This window comes from Candida orthopsilosis (assembly GCF_000315875.1).
Source record: "Candida orthopsilosis Co 90-125, chromosome 3 draft sequence".
Classification (NCBI taxonomy): Eukaryota; Fungi; Ascomycota; class Pichiomycetes; order Serinales; family Debaryomycetaceae; genus Lodderomyces; species Lodderomyces orthopsilosis.
The window spans coordinates 29,686-53,706 of NC_018296.1; the positions used below are offsets into that span (position 1 = coordinate 29,686).

General features: G+C 38.1%; 12 protein-coding genes across 12 annotated transcripts; 8 read left to right on the forward strand and 4 right to left on the reverse strand. All coding sequences in view use genetic code 12, as the record gives it.

Annotated features, from left to right (window-relative positions):
• Positions 1-115: 115 nt before the first annotated feature.
• Positions 116-535, forward strand: CORT_0C00220 (Rps12 acidic ribosomal protein S12; the record flags this gene model as incomplete). Its single annotated transcript, XM_003868257.1, has 1 exon — positions 116-535. The coding sequence occupies one exon, from the start codon at positions 116-118 to the stop codon at positions 533-535; it is 420 nt and encodes a 139-aa protein (XP_003868305.1).
• A 1,109-nt stretch (positions 536-1,644) lies between these two features.
• Positions 1,645-4,227, forward strand: CORT_0C00230 (hypothetical protein; the record flags this gene model as incomplete). The annotated part of the gene is made up of 1 exon (XM_003868258.1): positions 1,645-4,227. The coding sequence occupies one exon, from the start codon at positions 1,645-1,647 to the stop codon at positions 4,225-4,227; it is 2,583 nt and encodes an 860-aa protein (XP_003868306.1).
• Positions 4,228-4,359: 132 nt separating this feature from the next.
• On the forward strand, positions 4,360-5,408 carry CORT_0C00240 (hypothetical protein; the record flags this gene model as incomplete). The annotated part of the gene is made up of 2 exons (XM_003868259.1): positions 4,360-4,421; positions 4,475-5,408. The coding sequence occupies 2 exons, from the start codon at positions 4,360-4,362 to the stop codon at positions 5,406-5,408; spliced, it is 996 nt and encodes a 331-aa protein (XP_003868307.1).
• Positions 5,409-5,561: 153 nt separating this feature from the next.
• Positions 5,562-6,054, reverse strand: CORT_0C00250 (Erv14 protein; the record flags this gene model as incomplete). The annotated part of the gene is made up of 2 exons (XM_003868260.1): positions 5,562-5,958; positions 6,038-6,054. The coding sequence occupies 2 exons, from the start codon at positions 6,052-6,054 to the stop codon at positions 5,562-5,564; spliced, it is 414 nt and encodes a 137-aa protein (XP_003868308.1).
• A 463-nt stretch (positions 6,055-6,517) lies between these two features.
• On the reverse strand, positions 6,518-9,835 carry CORT_0C00260 (hypothetical protein; the record flags this gene model as incomplete). The annotated part of the gene is made up of 1 exon (XM_003868261.1): positions 6,518-9,835. The coding sequence occupies one exon, from the start codon at positions 9,833-9,835 to the stop codon at positions 6,518-6,520; it is 3,318 nt and encodes a 1,105-aa protein (XP_003868309.1).
• A 1,157-nt stretch (positions 9,836-10,992) lies between these two features.
• Positions 10,993-13,083, forward strand: CORT_0C00270 (Ngr1 protein; the record flags this gene model as incomplete). The annotated part of the gene is made up of 1 exon (XM_003868262.1): positions 10,993-13,083. One exon carries the CDS (start codon positions 10,993-10,995, stop codon positions 13,081-13,083), a length of 2,091 nt encoding a protein of 696 aa, XP_003868310.1.
• Positions 13,084-13,338: 255 nt separating this feature from the next.
• CORT_0C00280 (Hht1 histone H3) lies at positions 13,339-13,749 on the reverse strand (the record flags this gene model as incomplete). The annotated part of the gene is made up of 1 exon (XM_003868263.1): positions 13,339-13,749. The coding sequence occupies one exon, from the start codon at positions 13,747-13,749 to the stop codon at positions 13,339-13,341; it is 411 nt and encodes a 136-aa protein (XP_003868311.1).
• A 513-nt stretch (positions 13,750-14,262) lies between these two features.
• On the reverse strand, positions 14,263-14,922 carry CORT_0C00290 (Fesur1 ubiquinone reductase; the record flags this gene model as incomplete). The annotated part of the gene is made up of 1 exon (XM_003868264.1): positions 14,263-14,922. The coding sequence occupies one exon, from the start codon at positions 14,920-14,922 to the stop codon at positions 14,263-14,265; it is 660 nt and encodes a 219-aa protein (XP_003868312.1).
• A 2,604-nt stretch (positions 14,923-17,526) lies between these two features.
• On the forward strand, positions 17,527-17,901 carry CORT_0C00305 (hypothetical protein; the record flags this gene model as incomplete). Its single annotated transcript, XM_003868265.1, has 1 exon — positions 17,527-17,901. The coding sequence occupies one exon, from the start codon at positions 17,527-17,529 to the stop codon at positions 17,899-17,901; it is 375 nt and encodes a 124-aa protein (XP_003868313.1).
• Positions 17,902-18,429: 528 nt separating this feature from the next.
• Positions 18,430-19,515, forward strand: CORT_0C00310 (Pfa3 protein; the record flags this gene model as incomplete). Its single annotated transcript, XM_003868266.1, has 1 exon — positions 18,430-19,515. The coding sequence occupies one exon, from the start codon at positions 18,430-18,432 to the stop codon at positions 19,513-19,515; it is 1,086 nt and encodes a 361-aa protein (XP_003868314.1).
• Positions 19,516-19,552: 37 nt separating this feature from the next.
• Positions 19,553-21,217, forward strand: CORT_0C00320 (Rpd31 histone deacetylase; the record flags this gene model as incomplete). Its single annotated transcript, XM_003868267.1, has 1 exon — positions 19,553-21,217. The coding sequence occupies one exon, from the start codon at positions 19,553-19,555 to the stop codon at positions 21,215-21,217; it is 1,665 nt and encodes a 554-aa protein (XP_003868315.1).
• Positions 21,218-21,489: 272 nt separating this feature from the next.
• On the forward strand, positions 21,490-22,938 carry CORT_0C00330 (Pos5 protein; the record flags this gene model as incomplete). Its single annotated transcript, XM_003868268.1, has 1 exon — positions 21,490-22,938. The coding sequence occupies one exon, from the start codon at positions 21,490-21,492 to the stop codon at positions 22,936-22,938; it is 1,449 nt and encodes a 482-aa protein (XP_003868316.1).
• Positions 22,939-24,021: the final 1,083 nt, after the last annotated feature.

A 24,021-nucleotide genomic window follows, 5' to 3' on the forward strand; every position in this document is an offset into this window, starting at 1 on the left:
AATTCCTTCACAACTTTGCCTTCACCTTTTTTAAAACAAGATAAAACTTGACGACGAAGACCTACAGGTTCAGAGCAGTATTTATCACATAAAATCAAAAACATAGAAATTAAAAATGTCTGATATCGAAGTTGAAGTTGAAACCGAACAAGTTGTTGCTGAATCATCAGTTTCAATTGAAGATGCTTTGAAGGTTGTCTTGAGAAATTCATTGGTCCACGATGGTCTTGCTAGAGGTTTGCGTGAAGCTTCAAGAGCTTTGTCCAAACGTGAAGCTCAACTCTGTGTTCTTTGTGACTCAGTTACTGAGGAAGCTATCATTAAGTTGATTGAAGCTCTCTGTAACGAACCAGAAGAAAAGATTCCTCTTATCAAGGTTTCTGATGCTAAGCTTCTCGGTGAATGGGCTGGGTTGTGCAAATTAGACCAAGACGGAAATGCTAGAAAAGTTGTTGGTGCTTCATGTGTCGTCATCAAGAACTGGGGACAAGACTCTGACGAAAGAAACATTTTGTTAGAAAGTTTCTCTCAATAGATTTATAGTTCATATTTTAATTGTAAATTTATTGATTTTCTAAATATGTGGATTGTAAGGTTACTCTAGACTATTTTGTGAAAAAGTTTCAGAAGCTAGTTGCAGCTTCAACGTAATTTATTGATGCCAGTGCATAAGCGTAAGCATCTTTGAAGACATATTGCCTACAAGCTAGAGCTAATCTGGGCTGTCACATCCAATACGAGGGCCTATATGTGTTGATGTCTGTCGTTGGCGCCAGCCATCAGCTTCCTCTTGTAAATTAATAAGGTCCCTCTTCCGATTCAATAAGTTCAATTTGCTTAATCATTGTTCTTATTTAAAAATTAGGTTTTACTTTACCACTTCCATGGCTGTCAAGTACTAAGCCTCTTCGGATTATACAGGTATCATAGTAGAAGAGGATATATTTTTTGGTGTGCGTTCTAGATGCTCCAGTATGTGTCTAATTTGAGTCGCAACACAAAACCGAATATTTTAATTGCATTCTTTCCTGATTAGGAAAGTTGACGGTTATTGTACCTTCCCTTAACGCTCCTCAAAATCAACCCTTTGTAACGAAATTGATTCGGTAACTGCTTTGTCTAAAATTTTCTTCCACCCATCATATTCTAAAGGCAGCTTGTGGCACATTACCGAGGTCTAGATAGAAGCTATGTGGCCGGAAAGAAACAGCTATTATCTCTGTAAGCGAGTTCTGTACCTAAAATGTTCCCAATGAGATAGAGCTTCCATGTCTTCAAAATATTCGAGGGATACTTATTCCAGAGCAATTCATGACGAATCAAGGCGGCTATTTTTGACTGTTTCAAAACACTAATCTCTCACCAACTCAGTATGTCATAAAGTAAGAAAAAAAGTTTCAATATATAATGGGCAGCCTTACATGAAAATTTAATCCCATTTGCAGTTTGTGTATTTTCTATGTAACTCCAATAGCAACCATTGATTTATTCCCCAAATGGGGTAAAGAAGTTTTAAAATAGAAGTACAAGAACCGCAACTCAAGAAATGGTAATGGAACGGCTCTATCATAGGTACAATATACATATATATATAAAAGTCTGACAGACCCTTCCATTCTCTAGCTATACCCTCATCAACCAAAGATGCAACACTACACTCTATTATACCTCTACTTGCTCGCTACAGCTTATGCCGCAGTGTGGCCATTCCAACAAGAGGAAAATACATTAGGTGCGACACCGTCCACACCATGGTGGGAAGGAATTTTTGGAGGTGCAACTAGCACTTCTGCTCTGGCCTCATCCACTGAACTGCAACAAAGTCAACTGTCAAGCTCGGTGACAGAAGCTTCTGGCACCAATTCTGCATCATCCAGTCAACCATGGTATGCTGGTCTATTCGGAGGATCTACCAGCTCCATTCAGGTAAGCAGCACATTATCACCTTCTAGCACCTCACAAACTGAAAGAATTTCTTCTCAATCCGCATCATTTACAACGGAAGCGTCATCAACAAGCTCAGCTGGTGGAATAGAGGGCTGGCTCGGCGGTATATTTGGAGGGGGATCAAGTGGAAGCTCATCATCCCAATCACAAACCACAGACGAAACAGAGCTGAACTCAGATGGTGATGGTGTTGCAAACCCATACTCGCCTGTCAATGTTACATGCCCTGGAGATGTTCTTGTACGTGAAGGTGATGGCTTGTCTGACAATGAAAAGAATTATATTGAGGCTAAACAAGAGCAGACAAACAAGTTTTTAATCAGTTTCTTAAACAACAGAGCCAATTTGAGCAACTTCGATGCCGAATCATTTATTAACGACAATTCAGATGAACACAACATAACCATTGGTTTGGCTTTTTCAGGGGGTGGTTACAGAGCTATGTTGGCAGGTGCGGGATCAATTTTGGCGCTTGATAACAGATTTGAAGATTCCAACACTAATGCTTTGGGTGGCCTTTTACAAGCATCTACTTATTTGGTGGGACTTTCAGGGGGATCCTGGATGGTGGGTACTTTAGTCTTAAATGACTGGATATCCGTTGAAAACATATTGAATGGGTCTTCTCAAATTTGGGACCTTGAAGCTTCCATTTTGGATCCAAATGCTGGTGATTTGATAGAGTTGGCCAGATTTTACACTGGAGTTGGTACTGCTATTGTCAACAAAAACAGAGCTGGGTTCAACACCTCCGCTACAGACATTTGGGGTAGAGCTTTGAGTCATCAATTTTTGGATGATTCTAGCGGTGGTGCTAACCTTACATGGTCAAGCATTCGTAATTTGACCAGCTTCAAAGACCACTCGATGCCTTATACCATATTGATTGCTAATGGTAAGACTGTGGAGGCCGAAGTAATTAGCCCGAATCTGACATTTATCGTGGAAATATCACCATACGAGTTGGGTAACCGTGATGCATTGAATGCTTTTGTCGACACTGAATACTTGGGGTCCAGTCTTGAGGATGGTGATTCACACCAATGTGTTAAAAACTTTGACAATGCAGGTTTTGTCATGGGAACATCATCGTCTGTATTTAATTCAGTATTTTCAAATTTGGACGATTACGACGTCAGTACAGTCCTTAGACCAATCTTTGATCAAATAATGTCGGTGGTGAGTGACACGAAAGATGACGTTGCTGTATACAAACCAAATCCATTCTACGAGACATCGTATGCCCAAGTTGATACCATTATTAACAACAATACCTTGTTGTTGGTTGATGGTGGTGAAAACGGTCAAAATGTTCCATTTTATCCATTGATTCAAAGTGATCGAGGTGTTGATGTAATCTTGGCTTTTGACAATAGTGCAGATACTAAGGAAAATTGGCCCAACGGTACTTCCTTCACAGAGACCTACAAATGGCAATTCACCAATCAAGGAAAAGGAACTCCCTTCCCTTATGTTCCTACAGTGGACACATATTTGAGCGAGGACTTGAAAGAAAAGCCAATATTTTTTGGCTGCAATGCTTCGGCCTTGTCAGATATTGTTGATTTTCACAACGACAATGATTTGAATGAAACCGACGTACCTTTGGTGGTGTACTTATCCAATCACCACGAATCCTACTTGTCAAACTTCTCCACCTTTAAGTTAGCCTACGACAATGCAGAAAAGACGGGAACCATCAGAAATGGTTATGAAGTTATGTCCAGGGGTAATTTGACTGATGATTCAAATTGGGCTACTTGCGTTGGTTGTGCTATTATAAGGAGACAACAAGAGAGATTGGGAGAAGAACAGAGTGAAGAATGTGCTAAATGTTTCCAAGAATACTGCTGGACAGGAACCGCTAAAGATGCACCCCAAGTTTCGGGATTTAGATCTGGTCTGAGCAACTCTTCCAGCTCTTCTAGCTTCTCCAGCTCCACCGTTTCTTCAAACAGCCAACGCAACAATTCTTCAATTGCGGGTGAATCTAGAACAGGCAGTGTGCTGGCTACAACTACAGATACTACAGCCTCAGCGCCCACAACAGCAACCACAGCGACTACAACAGGTTTGATCATTATCGGTGGAGGAAACAGCGAAAGCAACAGCTCTCCTACTGAATCAACTATCAACAATGGGCCAACAACTTCCAACGGGCCCACTACTTCGCCATCACCAAGCTCATATACGGGACACGGGGTCAAAGTGACTTCCTCTTCTTCCTTCTTTATTGTCGCCATTCACTTGTGTATGACATATCTTGTTACATTTATATAATTTGTCTATTTATACCCCTTTTCTGTTTAATAAAAGCCGTTAGAGTTTTATGTTTTCTTAGGTAGCATTGTTGCAAATAATTTAAAATTTAGCGCGTTTTCTCCAGAACACCCATCCCATCTATCTTCTTTTATGAGTAATCTCGACGACCACGAGAGAAAGATCCGGCGCCAGGCAAGAATCAGAGGGTCAGGGTATGTTTAAAAATCGTGCTAACCTAATGAATTAACACTAACAAGTAATAAAGTAAGAGGGTGATACAGGCACAAAAGTTGGAAATCGTTGATGAACAGCAACCAATATTGGAGACCGACGACACGGGTAAAGCTCATGAGACCGAGACTTCCCGTAAAGAACTTGTTACACAATTTAGGGAACCAGAACTGAACATCCACACTCCTCCGCAGAAGCGAAAAAGAGGCCGCCCTAAAAAGAATAGGGCAGGTGGCCGGAAGCGACGCTCTTTGGAAAAGCCAAAGCAGGACTTGTCATCAGAACATAATCATGAGTTTGAAAGAAGCTCTGCTACAAACCTGAAGAATATACCCAGCTTGGTCTCTGATTCAAGCTTACAATTTTCTGTTAACCCTGCTGTCCCTCTCACTGTAAATTCAGATAGCGTTCACGGAATCGTTCTGACTGGCAATTATCCACAAGGAGAAACGGCAAACAAAAAACTTCTTAACAAAGGAGCAATAAGTTTCTTTGATGCGTTACGATGCTTGATTGAGGATTTCAATTCGGACGTCGCTTACTCCGATCAATTTAAAATGCATGTGTTAAACACAATTGATGAGCTACGAATGAAATCAACACAACTCAAGAAAACAGCCAGTTTGATTTCAAGGATCCAAAAAGAAAAAGCTCAAATACGGCAAAGGATATTGATGGTGAAGGACCAAAGTAAGAAAGTGGCAATGGAAATGAGTGAGCTTAGGGAGGATGAGAGCAAAAAGAAATTAGAGTACGAGTGGATTAAGTCGATTCGTGACCGGATCGAAACATTGAGACGTGGAATGCAAGGCGAGACTCTTTTAGAGAAGAATGATCTGGAAACAGCGGAATGGCAATTGCTCCGATTGAAGGTTCTATTTAGTCCTGAAACAGGAGTTGTTTCGAAATTGCGTGATGTTAATGAAAAATTGAAAGAGAAAGAAGCCCAGTTGTCAAGTATTAGTTAATATTGATCAAAACTCTACATTATGTCTGGTACAATAAATGTTGATGTATTAATACATGTTTGTAATCTTCCACCTAAAAAAAAAACAGAAACACACACTCCCCATATGTCTACTGATTCACATTCTTCGTGAATTAATTCACCTCCAATTCAATCAATTGTCATCCTTGACCAATGCCATGATCATTCTATACAAGTAAAAGAAAAACATCACCAAATGGAAACCCAATTTAAGGAAACTTTCCTTCTTATGCTTTGATAATGTTCTGAATATTTCAGTAGCATCCAATAAATGGTTCTTGGTGTAAAATTTGTTGACATTGTAGGCCAACAATGGCAAATTGAGCAAGAAACAGAACCAATAACCATTGACCAAAAACAATAATGCTATGAATGCATGTAAACTGGCCTCTGGAATGAACCATGGGTTCAACTTGTTACATAATTCAATGGGGTTGATGTAATCGCACTCCAAATCGGAGTACATGATTGTGAAAAACACTTGTGAAAACAAATTAACGGCATTAACAACAACCGCAAGTATAAATAACCTATATTTCAATTGTTAGTTGGTTATCCAAAAGAGGACACGATAATTATTCTTCGCTTCCATATTCATGAATCACATACCATCCTTCGCCGTTCATTGCTGCAATATGTCTTGAAAGGGATAACTTAAATTTTTAGCAAAGAATATTTTTGAAATTGACATCGATAAATTTTTGATTTTCTTTTTTTTCTTTTCTTCTGTGACTAAGCATTTTGCATTTTGCATTTTGCTTTTTTGAGTATTGATAATGAAACTAAGCGCAAATTGATAAGCACAAAGGAAGTGAGCCAATAGAATAACTTATTGCAACGGTGAACTTGGTGCTATTGAGGTGAAACAAGTTGTCCTAAAAATGCTTAGCTACCATTTTTAAATCGATTCTATGTGAATGATAGATGCGAAATTTTTTGTCTTTGTTAATGCCTGAAGAGCATTCTACGCAACCTAAATATGTGGCGTCTACAACTACAAATTCGGCTTGTAACATAATCTCCAAATCAAATGCTATGAAGATAATAATTTTTTCGCACCACTGCTCGGGGCTCAATTACTTTGTATTGCTATTTACTTCTTTTGGGGAATAATTTTCTATATAATAGATAAGCATCACGCCGGTAAGCATTGGTGATTGGAATTCCATCGAGACTCCTCAAATGCTTGAAAAACATAATTGTTGAACTTTGATACACTTCTCTCCCCTTGATTGTATTCATATCCCTTCTGGTTTCCAATTGCCGTTGAAAAGCTTCGTCTCGTTCCTCCCATTCTTGAGTGCGATCCATTTCATCCAATCTTTCAGCAAACACCTCTATGTCCTCAACAGTAGCTAACTCAATATCAACATTGGTCTCATCCGGTGTGAAAATAAAGTCATAAAATGACTTGTTGTAGGAGTTCAATCTCTGATCTAGCAAAACCAACTTTTTATTAGAACTTCTGAGTTGTTTCATCGTGAGGTAAAAATTGCTCAACTTGTTGCTCACGAGCCACAACTTTTTTAATCCCTTTAAAGGAGTCAATGGCTCAACAGACTGCAACTTATTGAAGTTTAGGTTTAAATATTGTACATTTGGAAACAATTGAGCAAAATCAGTAGGCAACTGGCTCAAATTCATGGCAGATAATGTTAGCTCGTTAATGAGTGGAAAGCTATTAGTTGGCAAGAAAGTATTACCCGATAGGTCCAAGTAATGCAATTGATCACATTGTGGAGCAGAATTATTCCAAATTTGGCTCATATTTGGCTGCGACTTCATCGATATTAGTTCAATAAGGTTATGCCTGGGAAACTCAAGATGTGTAACAACATTGCCATCAAATCTCACACAATACAATTGTCTCAAGCCTCTAAGATCTATATAACTCAAATTGTTCTGGTTGAGTAACAATTTCCTCAAGCTTGTACTAGCAAAGTCTATTTTGGATATCTGGTTTTTGTTACAGTTCAAAATTCGCAACGAATAAAGGTGGTTTATATTCTCTATGCCCTCAATTATGTTGTTTGATACATCCAATTCTTGAAGATTCGTCCAATCATATTCTTTCAAATTCAATTGCTTTACCTTATTGAAGGACAAATCCAAGGAAACCAAATTAGATAAGTTCTTCAAACCACTAATATCATCAATACCATTATGGGATAGTTTCAACACCGTCAAATGGATGCATCCAGAAATGTTTGTTGTTTCAGTTAAAAAGTTGTGCTCGAGTGTGAGGCGATGTAAATCTCTTAATTCAGAAAATGAGCTTCTGTTTTCAACTTCGTTTGCAGACAAGTCAAGTTCTCGTATACTACTAGGAAGACCAGCCAAGTACTTTATGTGATTGTTTGTCACCTTCAACTCTTTTAATTTAGGTACAAACTCGAACAAATCAATCAAAGAACTCAATTCACAGTGAGACAAATCTAAACTTTCAACTTCCTTCCATGCGGAGATTCCCAATTTTAAATCCAAAACATTGGTTAAAGAAGACACTAGCTTCTTTCTGGACTCGGAAAAAGAAGCATCCATTATCTGGGATACTTTTGTAACGTCGCCCGCAACTAAACCATTATCATGTGTCTCAGAGCTTTTACTGAAAGAGTTCTGGTCCTGAAATGACACTTCAAAGTTACCCTTTCTGGCCCTTGACCTCTCCTTTTTCAAAATGCCAGTCAATTCAATTTCATCATCAGTTAAGTCGGCTATATTATCCAATGTTTTATTCTGTTCATCAACACTGATCCATTTTAGGTTGACAGGATCAAAAACCATTCCCGGATAATCATGACATAAGCTAATATTTGGTTCTACCTTGCCATTGACAACAGGGGTGATAAACCTGCCACGTAACTCGGATTTTGATTTTAATTTGATTGTACCGATTGAGTCCTTTTCATTGCTGTTCAAGTGCATTGGTTCTAAATGGTTCAGTTGGTCACTTTCAAGAGTCCTTGATGATCCTAGTCGCTCACTGCCTGACTTATGTGAGTTCGAAAAATCTTGTGTGTACAACGATTTTTGCAAGTCATTTATCTCCTCCGCCATCTCTGACCGTGACTCAAAAGTCATTTCTGAATCGATTTCATTCATTTCCATCTCGCTACGACTCTCAGAGTCATTGGTTATTGAAGTAAACTCGGTTGAGATCCGATTTTGTTGTACATTTGCATTGACGAGGACACTTTTTTCTTCTGAGCTGTACCCAGTACTGAATGATGAGTAGTGACTGTCGTGATTCTCCTCCGCGTATATAGTATTCCTCTTTGGTGTGGAGGTTGCAGTTTCCTTGGATACACTTCTCATGCGATCTATATTCCCCTGAGGGCCCTTCTTCATGAGCTCGGAGAAGACATTATCTGCATTGACTTTGTATGCACTGGCAGTATATGACTTTGTCTTGGTAAAGTCCTTAATGCTTAGTCTAGGAGGTATATTCGACGTCTGTAAGTTTTCAATTAATGGAGGCATTTGTAAGTCTGCTCTTTTCGGGTTTGGCTCGTCATTAATCTGAGCTGGTGTGTTTTTATTTGATGCAATGTTTTGTAAAACACCCTCGAGTTTGTTTCTTGTGAATGTATCGTAATTGTCATTGTACAACTTTAAAGGTGATTGAGGTTTCAATTCGTTTGAATTAAAGGTCACGGGGCGCAATGTTGACAAAACCCTCCGAGTTGTGCCCACAGGAGTGGAGGTTACAGTAGACGTTGTTGCTTCCTTGTTGGATAACTCCTTTGAATTGTGAAATATTCCCCGCAAGTTTTTTTCAGCCGGACTTTCAAGCCCTGATTTCCATGGAAGATTTTCGTTCATTTGCAAACCTGAATTATGTATTACTGTACTGCTATGTTGAAATTCCATGGATCCGATATTCTGGTTCAAAAGGTTGCTTCCTGTGTTTATGTTTGGGTCGTCATTGGTCAAAGGTTGGGTCCATTTCTCGTTCAATTCTTCTGGCATCCATTGCGGCGTAACCCCAAATGAATGTGAGTTTTGGCGCAGCGAGTTATGCTGATCATCTTCAACAAGTATGCTTCGACCCAATTCTTTTGATTTTGCATTGGGATGAGATTTGTAGTGGAATGTGTTGGGGACAGAAGGTTGAGGAGAGTTGTCATCATCTTGTATCAAAAGTGAGCTTTTGTTTCCCGAAAAATTTGTATTTGGAATATAGTTGACTCGTTTTTGGTATACTGATGGTTGTCTAGGATTGAGAAATGAAGGTTGGGAAAACTGGTGCTTCAAGTTTTTATCTGTTTGGTTTTCTTTTGAATGATTTGCAGTGAGATTAGAATTATTTAGATATGAGTTATTTACCCTCTTCAGATTTGCCTCTCGTTGATCTCTTATCTTTCCACCAGTTGTCAAATTACCAGTACTGACGTCTTTCCCATTCATTGCTTTGAGATCTGTGCTGGTGATGGCTTTAGTTCTATGATGTTTGGTTGTAAAATAAAATTGGTTTGTTTACATTTTTCTCATTTGGAAATCAATATTATATACAGACACAAAAGAGAATCTCTACGTGACTGTTAGTTATGAACCGCTATTGAGTCTAAAGATCATCAATTGTAGTTGGGGTTCGTCAACAGCCTTGATGATAGATTGTGAACATACAAATGCAAATATATATATTTACAAATTAAGAAATACACTGAAGTTTATATGTATGACTAGTTCTGTGTGGAGCACTGGTTGAGTCACTGTATTCCAGCAAGGGCTCTTGACTACTCGTGTTAAATATGTGATACGAAGAAACAGGACATAATACAAAGTTGTAATTTGGTCAAATTGGGTTGCTGCCTTCATCTCCAATGCCTCTAAGATTATCAGATTGAACCTCATAGACATTCTTCCGTTCAAGTTGCATTAATGGCTGTTTGATGTATTACAAATCTTTCAAGCAAACCCAGCGTATCGCTCAACACCAAACCCGAAGGTTTGAGGGAGAAATGACGCTCAAACAGGCATGCCCTTCAGGTGGACTTAGCCTATCATTGAGTACACACTCCGAAGGTCTCCCGAATCAGCATATAATACACCACACGCTGGGAGACAAACCCTGTAACCACAATAAATTCGTATACCTTTCACCAAATCTTATAGAAATTCATTTCAGTAGAAGCCGTATTAATGGCGAAGTGTAATGCAGCTCATTTAGACATCTTTTGCAGATTATCAATCAACTAACTCAATCAACCCAACAGCTGAAATATCGAAGTAGCCTCACTTCCGATACAAATTGTTCAAGTCACAGTGTTATCGAACAAAAAATCTTCAGTTCCAATTAGTTCAAATAAATTATATTATGGATTGATATCATTACCTTTTCATTATCACTTTGTAACGCGTGCCTGTTGATTAAGTCGGTTCTAAAATTCAAAATTGATTTGTAACCCGAAAAATAAAAAGGAAATAACCACAGAGTAAGAAATCTTTGTAACTCCAAAAACTTTAAGATTTCCCTCTTTCTCCCCTTTTAATTGCAACTTTTACTTCATCTGCACACTAAAAGTATTGTCACACCTGATATCGGAAAGAACCAAAAAGGTATCATGGCACATCCTCCCCCTACAGAAGGTGGCTATCAAGCCAATGAAGTCTCCTCATCCAACGCTGCGGTTGACCCGCAATCGATAAAGTACGATACCGCGCCTTCCCTGACACAAGATGAATCATATACCAACGCATCCCAATCTACACAATCGATGAACCCTCATACTGTATCAAGCACAGCTAGCCACCAGCATCAACAAGAGCAAGAGCTTCTTTCTGAATATACGGTTCCCAATCCGCCAATCTCAACAACACAATCAAATGCGGTTGCGGCGGAGCAAGATCTGATAAGTGGAGGTATATCAGAACAACCTAGGACGTTGTGGATGGGTGATTTGGACTCTTGGCTAGATGAAAAACAAATTACAGATCTTTGGTGGAACTTGCTAAAGAAAAAGGTTGTTGTAAAGATCATCAAACCAAAGACGTTGAAACTTGATCCGCAATTTCAAGGATTGACCAATTCTGGTTATTGTTTTGTTGAGTTTGAAACTTTTGAAGACGCTCAACAAGCATTGAGTTTAAATGGACAATTGTTACCAGATATTGCCATGCCTTCTCAACAAGTATATCCGAATAATCCTGATAACCAGAAAAAGTATTTCAGGTTGAATTGGGCTAGTGGAGCCACATTGAGCGCTCCAATAGTTCAAATGCCAGAATACTCCTTATTCGTTGGTGATTTGTCGGCATCTACAACTGAAGCCCATCTATTGGCATTTTTTCAAAAGAAATTTCCTAATTCAATTAAAACTGTAAGAGTCATGACCGATCCGGTATCAGGAAAATCAAGATGTTTCGGATTTGTGAGGTTCACTGAAGAGCTGGAAAGGCAAAGGGCCTTGAATGAGATGAATGGAGTTTGGTTCGCTGGGAGACCGTTACGAGTTGCTCTTGCGACACCTAGGAGTACAAATTATCGCAAGTTTGGTAAGTCAAATAACAACAACAATGTACCCTTTTCGCTGCATAGTGGCTATTATAGCCCTGAAACTACTTCTTCAGCCCCAATGCCCCCAGAAATGATGTTTATTCCACCTGGAGCACCACAAAATCAAATTGGTGGTAGTCCTTTGTTTGGTTATTTCAATCCAATGGGTAACGATGGGTCCCCTGGTGCTGTGCAATTCCCAGAAGGGGTCGATAACAACCTTTTACTTCATGACCCACAAAATGAAGGGCAGCCTTATATGTCCCAATCATTTCCAATTCCGCCTCAGCAAGCTCTGCTACAACCCCCAATACTGCTGCCTCAGTATTCTGATCCAAACAATACAACTGTTTTTGTTGGGGGGTTATCTTCAGAGGTAACTGAGGCAACACTCTTCACATTGTTTAAACCTTTTGGTGTCATTCAACAGATCAAAATCCCACCTGGTAAGAACTGTGGATTTGTTAAGTATTCTACTCGAGAGGAGGCTGAGAGAACAATTGGTGCCATGCAAGGATTTATCATTGGTGGTAATAGAGTTAGATTAAGTTGGGGTAGAGTGTCAATGAATAACAAAAAGTATCAACGACAACAACACCAAGTTGCACAAGCCGCCCAGATGCAAGTTGCAGCCGCGTTATCCATGGGTATGGATCCAGCCTCTGCTATTGCAGCAGCTGCTGCTGCTGCTGCAGGTGGCTTTCCTCCTCCAGTGATGCCACAATCACATCCACATCAAGTACCACCGCATATACTTGGACCTGGTCCTCAAATAGGTATACCTCCACCACATCCTCCCCCTCCACCGGCAGCAGCAGCAGTCCCATCCATGGGTATGCACATCCCTGCTCAGCAATATCCTCAATATGACAATAATATTCCACCACAATCATCAGAAGAAAGTGAATCGATAGATACATCAAGCACCAGAGCTGGACTAGGGACGGGCGATAGTGAGCCATCGTACACAAGCACTCCTGTGAAACGAGGTAGCAAGGGAGCTGATGGGAGAAGTCGACATGGCCAACATCCTGATGAATCTTTCCAATATGGATACCTCGACGAACAACAAAATGATGATGAGAATTTGATCAACTCTATGAACAAGATGAAATTGAATAGTGATAATGGATCCAAAGCTTATGATTCGCAGGCTTAGATGAAAGAGTAGATATTTTACCGAACAGGGTAAACGAAAGGGGCAAACAGTGATGAACAAGAGCACTCACGGGGCTGCCATGCATGATGTATACTCTCTTTACGGTTACAATAAAGCACCATTACTACAAACTCCTCTACACCTTCTCTCAAACAAAAAGGCATCAAATTAACCTATACAAAAGACATATAAAAAACCCAACGAGAAATAAAAAAAGCAAGACAGTAGTATCATTATTAGCTAATAACTCCACCCTTAGGTTCTTTCACCTCTCAACCTTCTAGCTAATTGAATATCCTTCTTTTGAATAGTAACTCTCTTGGCATGAATAGCACACAAATTTGTGTCTTCAAACAAACCAACCAAGTAAGCCTCAACAGCTTCTTGTAAAGCACCAATAGCAGAAGATTGAAATCTCAAATCCGATTTGAAATCTTGAGCAATTTCTCTAACCAACCTTTGGAATGGCAATTTTCTAATCAATAATTCAGTCGATTTTTGAAATCTTCTAATTTCTCTCAAGGCAACAGTACCTGGCTTATATCTGTGTGGTTTCTTAACCCCACCAGAAACTGGTGCTGATTTTCTAGCTGCTTTGGAAGCTAACTGTTTTCTTGGTGCTTTACCACCAGTAGACTTTCTTGCTGTTTGTTTAGTTCTGGCCATCTTTTCGGTGTATAAATATAGCTTTGTAATGATTCGTCCAAAAGAAGAAAAGTAATGGACAAAAAGGGGGGCAAATTTTTTATAGGGAGAACAAAAGTATTAAAATTTTGTGTTGAGAGAGGAAATTGAATAGTATTTACTATAAACTGGAAATGTGTTGCTGAATCTCCCTCCCTTTTTTTTCTGTTGTGAAACTTCAACCCAAATTTCAATTATTTTGTATGTGCGGGTCTTCAAGGCCCAGTTCAATAGCATAAGGCAACAGTTCGTCACAAAGTTGCGTTATCATATGGAAGGAAAATAATTTTCCGCTGTGTGTCGTGAATATTTTGAGACACTATTTCGAAAAGAAAAAATTGGTCATCCATTTTGACATATGGTTGTGTAAATGCACACAGAACGAGAGTCACGTGCATATACAGTCAGACTCATCCCTAAAAGATCTACCAAATGCTCCAATAATGTATGATTTAAATATTATAGTATTCCCTACATACTAATATACTATCCCGATTAGCTTCTGTACCATAATCTTGTGATTCTGGTCTTCATCATCTTCTTTTGTAATTGGAAAACACCATACATCAAAGCTTCTGCAGTTGGTGGACATCCAGGTACATATATGTCAACAGGAATAACTCTATCACAACCTCTGACAACTGAATATGAGTAGTGATAGTATCCACCACCATTTGCACATGATCCCATGGAAATAACCCACTTTGGATCTGGCATTTGATCGTAAACTTGTCTCAATGCTGGGGCCATTTTGTTGGTTAAAGTTCCTGCAACAATCATAATATCTGATTGACGTGGTGAAGCTCTGAAAATAATACCCAACCTATCTTGATCGTATCTTGGTGCTGAGACATGCATCATCTCTACTGCACAACATGCTAATCCGAAAGTAACTGGCCAGAATGATGACTTTCTAGCCCAGTTTGCTATAGTATCTAATGAAGTTAATGCATAATCTATTGGACTCGAAGCAGTCTTCTCTGACATTAATGGGAAATCGGTTGGTAATTGTTTTGGAGTTAATTCTTTTGATGATACATTACGCTTGGATATGGTTTGATACGATGGAAGTTGTGTTATGGATGGTGATACTGATCTGATCGGCCTTATTTGACCTAACTGTCTAAGCATTGTGGTTTTGTTTAATGAGTACATTGATATTGTGTGAGGGGAGGTATAAATGCAATAACTTGATAGGTGTTAGAATATGTGGTAAAAGGTTAAAACCGTCGAAATATTTAATTCCAATGAAGTAGACTGTATTATCTGTGACCTCTATAAATGATGGCAAATACAATAACCGGTTACACTATTGATGTGAAAGATTCAATGAATTGATTTAGAAAGGAAGAAAAAAAAATTTAACTCCAGTTGTGTCTTTGTTAAGCAAAATTCAAAATTTGTTGATTGGACAGAAAAATTGTATACGTAGTGTCAATATCTGGGAAATGAATTTTGCGACACATGAATTAGCTGCAAACCACAACAACGCGACACTTGTTTTCAAAAGCGTACAGGTGCCCTCTACACTTCTCGATAGCAAGTAGATACCCCCTCCTCCACTTTCAAATTTGGGTGCAATTGCCGTTAAGTGCAAAGCCACGGAAAATTCCTTCACCGTGTAGTGTTACCCTTATGGTTTATAACGCTACCTGTGATACCATTAACTGAACACACAACAAAGCATTTTACAGGTTCTTAACCCCCATTTTACTCTACATCACACAGCATATATATATATATCGTATTGAGCGGGGATTTTAATTTTGATACAAAGGGTTTGAGTAGTGCCTCCACTCACTATCAATTGCCAACTGTTTTATTATAATGAAAGGTGATCAATATCCACTCACAACGATTTTACAAACCTAGCCTTGCACCTAAAGCAATGTCTTGTATCGATTTGTTTCCTTTACAAAATAGGCCAATATCATACCACTCATTGCTGAAGATGGTCAGTTATTTTTGGAACTGCACCCAATCTTGAAACAAATGATCTGTAATTTGATTCATGAAGAGTCAGAGATCAAATTGAATACGTTGTATGTTGAATCACACAAACCCGAAACTCCACCAAACTATTACGACTACAATCCTAATCATGAAGTCAAGACTGACCTCAATTCCGTTTAAGAGTTTTTGATGGTTAATAATTTCGGTATTGATGAAGAGATTGAAGTTGAATCAAATGCATCTTACTGAGTCGATTCAATTACCGACTATCTTGACTTTACTGAATTTTGGCTTGGGCCAAAGCCTAGTAATAAGGCGAAGTTGAGACCTGATGTCACTGCTGATGAGAACACGGCTTATTTCATTGTATACCATCTTATCCAGGGTCCCATATTCAACCACCTTGATCATTTGAAAAATCGTCTAATTGAATTCTCGGCTGACATTGCATAGTTATTGGTCTCCTAAAATAATTTGAAAGTGAAGCATTTTGAAAATGTTAAATCATCAAGTTTTATAGATGATAATGTATTAGGTTCAGTTTCATATTGTCAAAGTTTAAAGTCTCTTTCACTTGTGGGGAAGAGATACCTGTGGAGAGAGGGGGGATATAAAATTGATAAAAGCAGTTTACCATTATCGTTGCAAAAGCTTGAGTTGTCAAATTGTGAACATGTATATCTCACTCCTTTTGATAAAAAGTTGGCAAAATTAAAACTGTTCCCCACTTTGGATAAAATTTCCTTTCAATATGATTCCGTGGCCTTTCCACCAGCTGTAGATTGTATCTTATGGATGATGAATTATCCGAGAACTTATAGCATCAAGTTATACGCTCCTCGTCCTTCAGTATCTATAATTATTCAGGATCTTCATGAAAGATTATCTAAAATTGCTGAGAAGAAGGACTTTTTTAAAAGACATTAATCTCCCCTCACTGTGCAAATTCGGGTTTCTTGCAGTTTGCAAAAAAAAGGAATTTGCATTAACGTGGTGCTTACAAATTATTATTTCAACATTACCTTCCAGTTTGAAGATATTACACTTAGGAGTGAATCAAATTGCCTTGACCAACCAAATTATTAATCAAAATCTTTCACAATTGACGTATTTAAACTTAAGCTCCAATCGTGAAATCAATTCGGTAAGTCAAGCTTGCACTTTTCTCAATTCATCAACTTAAAAATACCCGGCTTGTTTTATTACAAAGTTGGTAAATATATCAAAAAGTTCGTATTTGCTGACTCAATCGAAAGGTTAAATTTGGATTCCAACGAGATTAATTCAATAAAGAAAGTTGTAACCCCCCCCCCCCCAAACTCTTGAAGTTTTTGGATGTAAATAACAATGAAATAAAAAGTTTGACCAATGTTGGATTCCTAGATACACTCGAAGTGCTCACTGGTTTTCATAATAACATCACAGAAGTTGACTTTTCAAAAAACGATATCAAAACGGTAATCTTGAGTGGGAGCAAAACTGAATTCAGTTATCCTAAATTCACCAACTCGAGCAACGTGCAGTACTTGGATTCTTTGGGCTGCAATGTCAATAATTTTCAAATACAAGATACTTTAATTGGTTTGCACCTTCGGTACTGTCATTTTGGGACCCCAGAGGAGTTGAACTTTAGAATGCAATCTAGTTTGAAGCACTCGTATCTAATCAACTGTCCTTTATCCAACGCCAATATCTCGTTTCCACAATCGCTTGACAAGGCTTCATCAAAAAGTGTGGCTTTGTTGAAATTGCGCTGCTGCTCGGAAATTTGAAACACTTGAAGATTTTGCATATCAATGAAAACCAATGAAGATTGCAACTTGCAAATTCACTACCATAGCCACTGAACAATTGGACTTGTCAAAGAATGTTCTCGAAGATGTCAATTCAGTCTTTCCAAAAAATTCATCCACAAACTTAAAGGTTTTCTCATTGGAAGATAACAAATCGTCCAGGTTTTCAATGACATCAATTGGGTATGGTGAAAATGACGTTCAACATGGAAACTTACGTGAATTATGGTTCATTGGTAACTATTGTAAAGATGAAAGTCAAAAGGATAAGTTTGCGGCATCATTGCCAAAGTTGGTGAAATATTTGTGGTTAACGGAAAGAGTTATCAATTGGTACTCTTCACGGGATCATATGCTTCAAAATGAGTTATCTGGTTTTTGTTTGTAAAGTATATCTCACCAGATATGTTCTAGTGTGAAGTGTAATATTAGTTATCGGTTTCATTTGGAGACCAAATTAAATGAGTTAGATGCAACTTTGCTTGTGGAGATGGGAGTTAGTGGTGTGAATGGTTGCTTGTTTGAAATAGTGGGTAATAGTTATAAAAAGTATTCATACAACGTTAACATCTCTCTCCGGTGCTTTCTAAGCATCTACTCCTCACTGAACTTCACGTATAATGCTTACTGAGATGATAAGTCAAGTTTTTACTTATCTAAACATTGGTGCAAGCCATAAATGATAGCAAAGCTGGCAAAAAACATTTCTTTAAAGGAATCTTCTCATTTGACCCACAGCTGGTCTAACATTATCGTCATTGTTGTTGGCCCATCTCTGGCCAATGTATATTTCGAAATTAATATTCCCAATGTCGTCAATCCCACACGACATGGACAAAAAGTGACATAAGAAAAGTTCCCTACAGAATTTACCACACAATCGTATATATCCGTCTTAGCCACAGCCTTTCACCAAATGAGAATGCTCAAACGAAATACACTTCTCATATCGTGTGAACAATGTTGCTGCATACTTGCATCGCTATTCCCTAAGGTGTTCTTCTCTGGGATAATTACATGGTCATTGTTTGTCATGTTGCTTATAGTTCCCAAATACACTGAATACCACACCGCATTTTACATACAATCCAGCATCATCATCCTACTATACATTCTCAGCATGGTTGCATATTTCAGAACCATAAATACTGGCCCTGGATCACCCTTGGATTACCCACAGTTGAAAATAGCCAATTATTCTGAAAATCCATTTAATGATCCTAATGGGACTGGTCCTCAACCCGATCAAGAACCACCGGAGTTCATGACTGTACACACTTTGAAGCTTGGTGGGAATCAAGGGTTCCGATATTGCAGTAAATGCAACTGCTGGAAACCTGACAGGACTCATCATTGTTCGAAATCGGGGAAATGCATTTTGAAAATGGATCATTATTGTCCTTGGTTTTCCATATGTATTGGATTTTTCAACTACAAGTTCTTTGTTCAGTTCTTATGTTATACGTCTGTGTATTGCTGGGTTTTGTGTGGAGTCACATTCAAGATCTTGTATGATATTTTCGCTACTGACAAGTATCAAGAAGAATACATCTCCATTAACTTGATTCTTTTATGTGTATTGTCATTGACTTTTGGCATTTCATTGAGCTTATTCTCCTTATTTTCGCTATACATGGTTAGCAAGAACACAACGACGATTGAGTTTCAAGAACAAAGATGGAATTATCGTGGCGTTGATCGATACAATTACGAATTTGATGCCAATGGGAAACAAAAGAAACTATCCAATATCTTTGATCTTGGAAGAAGCCAAAATTTTAAAGAAGTGTTTGGCGATGGGTGGTTATCGTGGCTACTACCGATATCCGTGACTGAGAGGATTGCCAATTCGGGATTCAAAAATGGAATAAATTTCCCGATCAATGAGGAGGTTTATAAAAAATGGTGCAATAACGCGGAATTGCAGAGTCAACTAAATGAGCAATTACTGAATTTCAAAGATAGAGTAAGGAGAGAAAGAGAAAGTTATGTAGAGGTATAGGTGTAATGGCATTAAATTTTCCGCATTTTGGTAGCTTATGGCTAGTACCATAAATCTGATGAAGAAAAATTTGGCAAAACCGGCGATAGGTAAACAAAAAAGTTTCACGCCAGCAATCACTAAGATCTTTATTTTACAGCTCCACCCTTTCGCTATGTACACGCAGCTCCCGTTTGACGAACTCAAGGTCGACCCCAACCAAAAGAAAAGAATAGCTTATTTTTACGACGCTGATATAGGAAACTATGCTTATGGTGCCGGACATCCAATGAAACCCCATCGTATAAGAATGGCACATTCTCTTATAATGAATTATGGACTTTACAAAAAGATGGAAATCTATCGTGCCAAGCCAGCTACAAAACAAGAAATGTGTCAATTCCATACTGATGAGTATATTGATTTCATAAGTCGAGTGTCACCTGATAACTTAGACATGTTTAGTAAAGAAAGTGTTAAGTTTAATGTTGGTGATGATTGTCCTGTATTTGATGGATTATTTGAGTACTGTGGGATTAGTGGTGGTGGATCGATGGAAGGTGCAGCAAGATTGAATCGAGGCAAGTGTGATATTGCCATTAATTATGCTGGTGGGTTGCACCATGCTAAAAAATCAGAAGCATCGGGGTTCTGTTACTTGAATGACATAGTGTTGGGTATAATTGAATTATTGAGATATCATCCTAGAGTATTGTATATTGATATTGATGTTCATCATGGTGATGGGGTTGAAGAAGCATTTTACACAACTGATCGAGTGATGACATGTTCATTCCACAAGTATGGTGAGTTTTTCCCTGGAACTGGTGAATTGAGAGACATTGGAGTTGGGAAGGGAAAATACCATAGTGTTAATGTTCCTTTGAGAGATGGTATTGATGATGCTACATACAAATCCATTTTTGAGCCGGTGATTACCAAAATTGTAGAATGGTATCAACCATCAGCTATTGTGCTACAATGTGGTGGTGATTCCTTAAGTGGTGACAGATTGGGATGCTTTAATTTATCAATGGAAGGTCATGCTAATTGTATCAATTTCGTTAAATCACTCAATATCCCATTGATGGTGTTGGGTGGTGGTGGGTACACTATGAGAAATGTGGCTAGAACATGGGCTTATGAATCAGGGTTATTGAACAATGTCAAATTGCCAGCAGAGTTACCGTACAATGAATATTATGAATACTACGCACCAAACTATACTTTAGAAGTGCGTCCATCAAATATGTATAATCAAAATTCGCCTGAGTTCTTGGACAAGGTTATGACAAGTATTGTTGCCAATTTAGAAAACACTAAGCATGCGCCATCAGTACAAATGAATGATGTGCCTAATGATCCAGAAGATTTGGGTGATATCGAAGAAGATAATGTGGAAGCAATTGATACTAAAGGTGGATCAGAAATGAGTCGAGATGCTCAAGTACAACCAGAAAATGAGTTTTATGATGAGGACGATAAAGATGCAGGGGAGAAGAACATCGAGGAAAATGGTAAAAGAGAAGAAAGTAATGGACAAAGTAGTAAAGCTAATGCTCCTGAAGAAGAGGATGTGAAAATGGATGATGGAGATGACACGCAGAATAACACTGTTGAGGAAGACAAAACGAAAGATGAAACTGCTGATGTTTCAATGTTGACGGAAGAAGAATTGAAAGAAATTGAAGCTATGAACGAAGCAGCTTTGAAGAATGAGTAAATTGTAGTTAAAAAGTATGTATTATAAACAGAAATTAGATTTGATGTTTCATGTAGGAGGCTATTAAATCTTGTAAGTCACTCCACAATCACTAGCAAAGAAAAAATTTGAGATTCCGGGAGCGGCGTTTGTACGAATGACACATGTCCATCACACATACACACGATAATAGATAACGAGATTTTACGATCGCTTGCCCAAAGGAGAGGAAATACCCGATAGAGCATACATTCAAGGTTACATTGAACAACAATTCGTTTTTATAATATCGAATGATTATTCGCAACTTTATATTGCCAAGTTTGGCACGACATAAACTATATAATAGTCTAACAATTGCATCAAATTCCAAGTTACTTCTACCGAATTTTCACAATCACAGGCTACTACATAGAAAATTCATATCTCATCTGATACCAATGCGTCAGGGTGAAACCAAACTCACAATTAAATCGTGTCGTGATTTACCTGCAGCTAGATTTCCTGAATATATCAAATCATCACATAATCGATTATACAATATTGTATGGAGTGAAAATCCACTTTCAAATGTGTTTTTAGTGAAGAAGCCATGGGAACCGACTGTGCGTGATGCCATGGTGGAATTAATAAACCATTTGCATGTGCAATACCCCTGTATCAATGTGATTGTTGATGAAAACGTTGCTGATGAAATGATGAATGAAGTATCCAGCGTTGATAAACAATTGGATTCATCAGCAAAACATATTGTATACACAGGATCCACAGAGGAGATTATCAGTAAGACTGATTTGATAATTACGCTTGGTGGTGATGGAACTATTTTACGGGGAGTTTCTTTATTTTCTAATGTTCAGGTCCCCCCTGTCCTATCATTTGCAATGGGTACATTGGGGTTCCTATTACCATTTGATTTCAAAAGCTGCATGCTGTGTTTTGCATTAGTTTACGAGAATAGAGCACAAGCATTACATAGAAATCGTTTGGAATGTCATGTGGTTAGAAATGCTGATGTAAAGACATGTGAAAAGGCAGAGAAAGAAGAAGAAGAAGTTGCAATAGTGAGGAATAAAAAGAGACTGTATGTTGAGATAGGGGACACGGATTCCAAGCAACAGGATGATCAAGTAATATCAGTGGAGAAGCAAGAAATGATACATGCAATGAATGACATTACAATTCACCGTGGAAGTTCACCAAATTTGACATCATTGGATATCTACATTGATAACGAATTTTTCACAACAACATATGCAGACGGATTAATCTTTTCCACTCCCACTGGATCAACTGCATATTCATTATCTGCCGGGGGATCAATAACTCATCCAGCAGTGGCATGTATTTTACTAACACCAATCTGTCCTCGATCACTTTCGTTTCGTCCATTGATATTACCATGTACTTCGGATATAATGGTACGATTGTCAGAAAATAATCGTAGTTCGTTTATTGAACTTACAGTAGATGGAATAAGCCAACAAGACTTACACCCGGGAGATGAATTGCATATAACTTCAGAAACGGTTGTAGTTGCCAATGATAAAATAAAGAAACAGAAACGAAACAACGGTGATTCCGCAACTATTAGTGATAGAGATAATGGACTAGAGTATAATGACAAGAATGGAATTTGGTGTGTTGCTACTAATCAAAATCAATGGTCTAAAGATTTAAACAGTTTGTTGGGGTTCAATAGTTCATTTAGGGGCCAAAAGAGTAAGAAACTGCATTTATGAGCGGAATACGGTTATGTATATGTATATATGAAGTATTGTCATGAGGTTCAGAAGTTGTAGTTTCGGAGTTAGAAATGTGCGTTTGGTGTACGTTTGGTCGGAGTTTAGGAAAATTTGGAATGGCTACGTCATAAATAAAAAAAAGAGTAAGGTTGTCCAATCAAAAGTAGATGTATAGTAATTGAGAACAGAGCCATATACTATAGTCTCTTCAGCCGTTTAGCTCAATCTTCCACTGTTGCAAATTCAAGTGGAGTTTCAAGGGAGTTAGAAACAAAGATTGCGTGGCTAAATTTAAACGAGACACAGAACAGGGGGTGTAAACTTTTGAAACGATTCAACCAAAAGTTTACACCCCTAGTTAGAAAAGAGAAAAAAATCTGTGAAATCTTTTTTAGATTGAATGTTAAATTTTTCTTTAGTTAGTGAAAAAGGGGGTGCAACTTGAATAAGTCAAATGGGTAAGTACAAGCTTGCAGCGGGTCATAGTTACAATTATAGGGGAACTCTGGAGAGAGCACTACAGAGGGTGATGGGTAAGCATTTTCTTCATGTAATTTCCTTTGGACACCAATCTAACTAATTAAAATTGTGTGGTAAGGGGTGTAAAAAGCATTGTAGTGTATAAATGGACAATTCAGATCTTCCATAACAAAGAAAAAAGAAAGGAAAAGAACACACTGTCTTTAAAATTTCTTTTCCTTTCTTTTATACACCCGCATTTCAATTAAAAACGGTTTAAGGTGGAATTACATAATATATTAACTCTTCAATTTGTCAGTTGTTACGTAATTAATTCATGTGACAATATATTGTTAATACACCCCCACTATTCAACCAACATGAGCAAAATTTTGTAAAAGTACAAACTGTAGTTCATCTTTCAACATACACTAAGTGTTGGAGAACTCTTTGGAGGATCGAAAAGAGACGTATATGTGGTGATAGAGTTGTAGGTTTGGTGAATAAGCTGTCAAGCTTTGTCAAAAATTACAAGAGAATACTGAGGCCCTTATGTTCTCAAGGTCACAATCAAATGGTGTTGTGTATCTACAGTGCTAGAAGAGTATGGTCCATATTGTA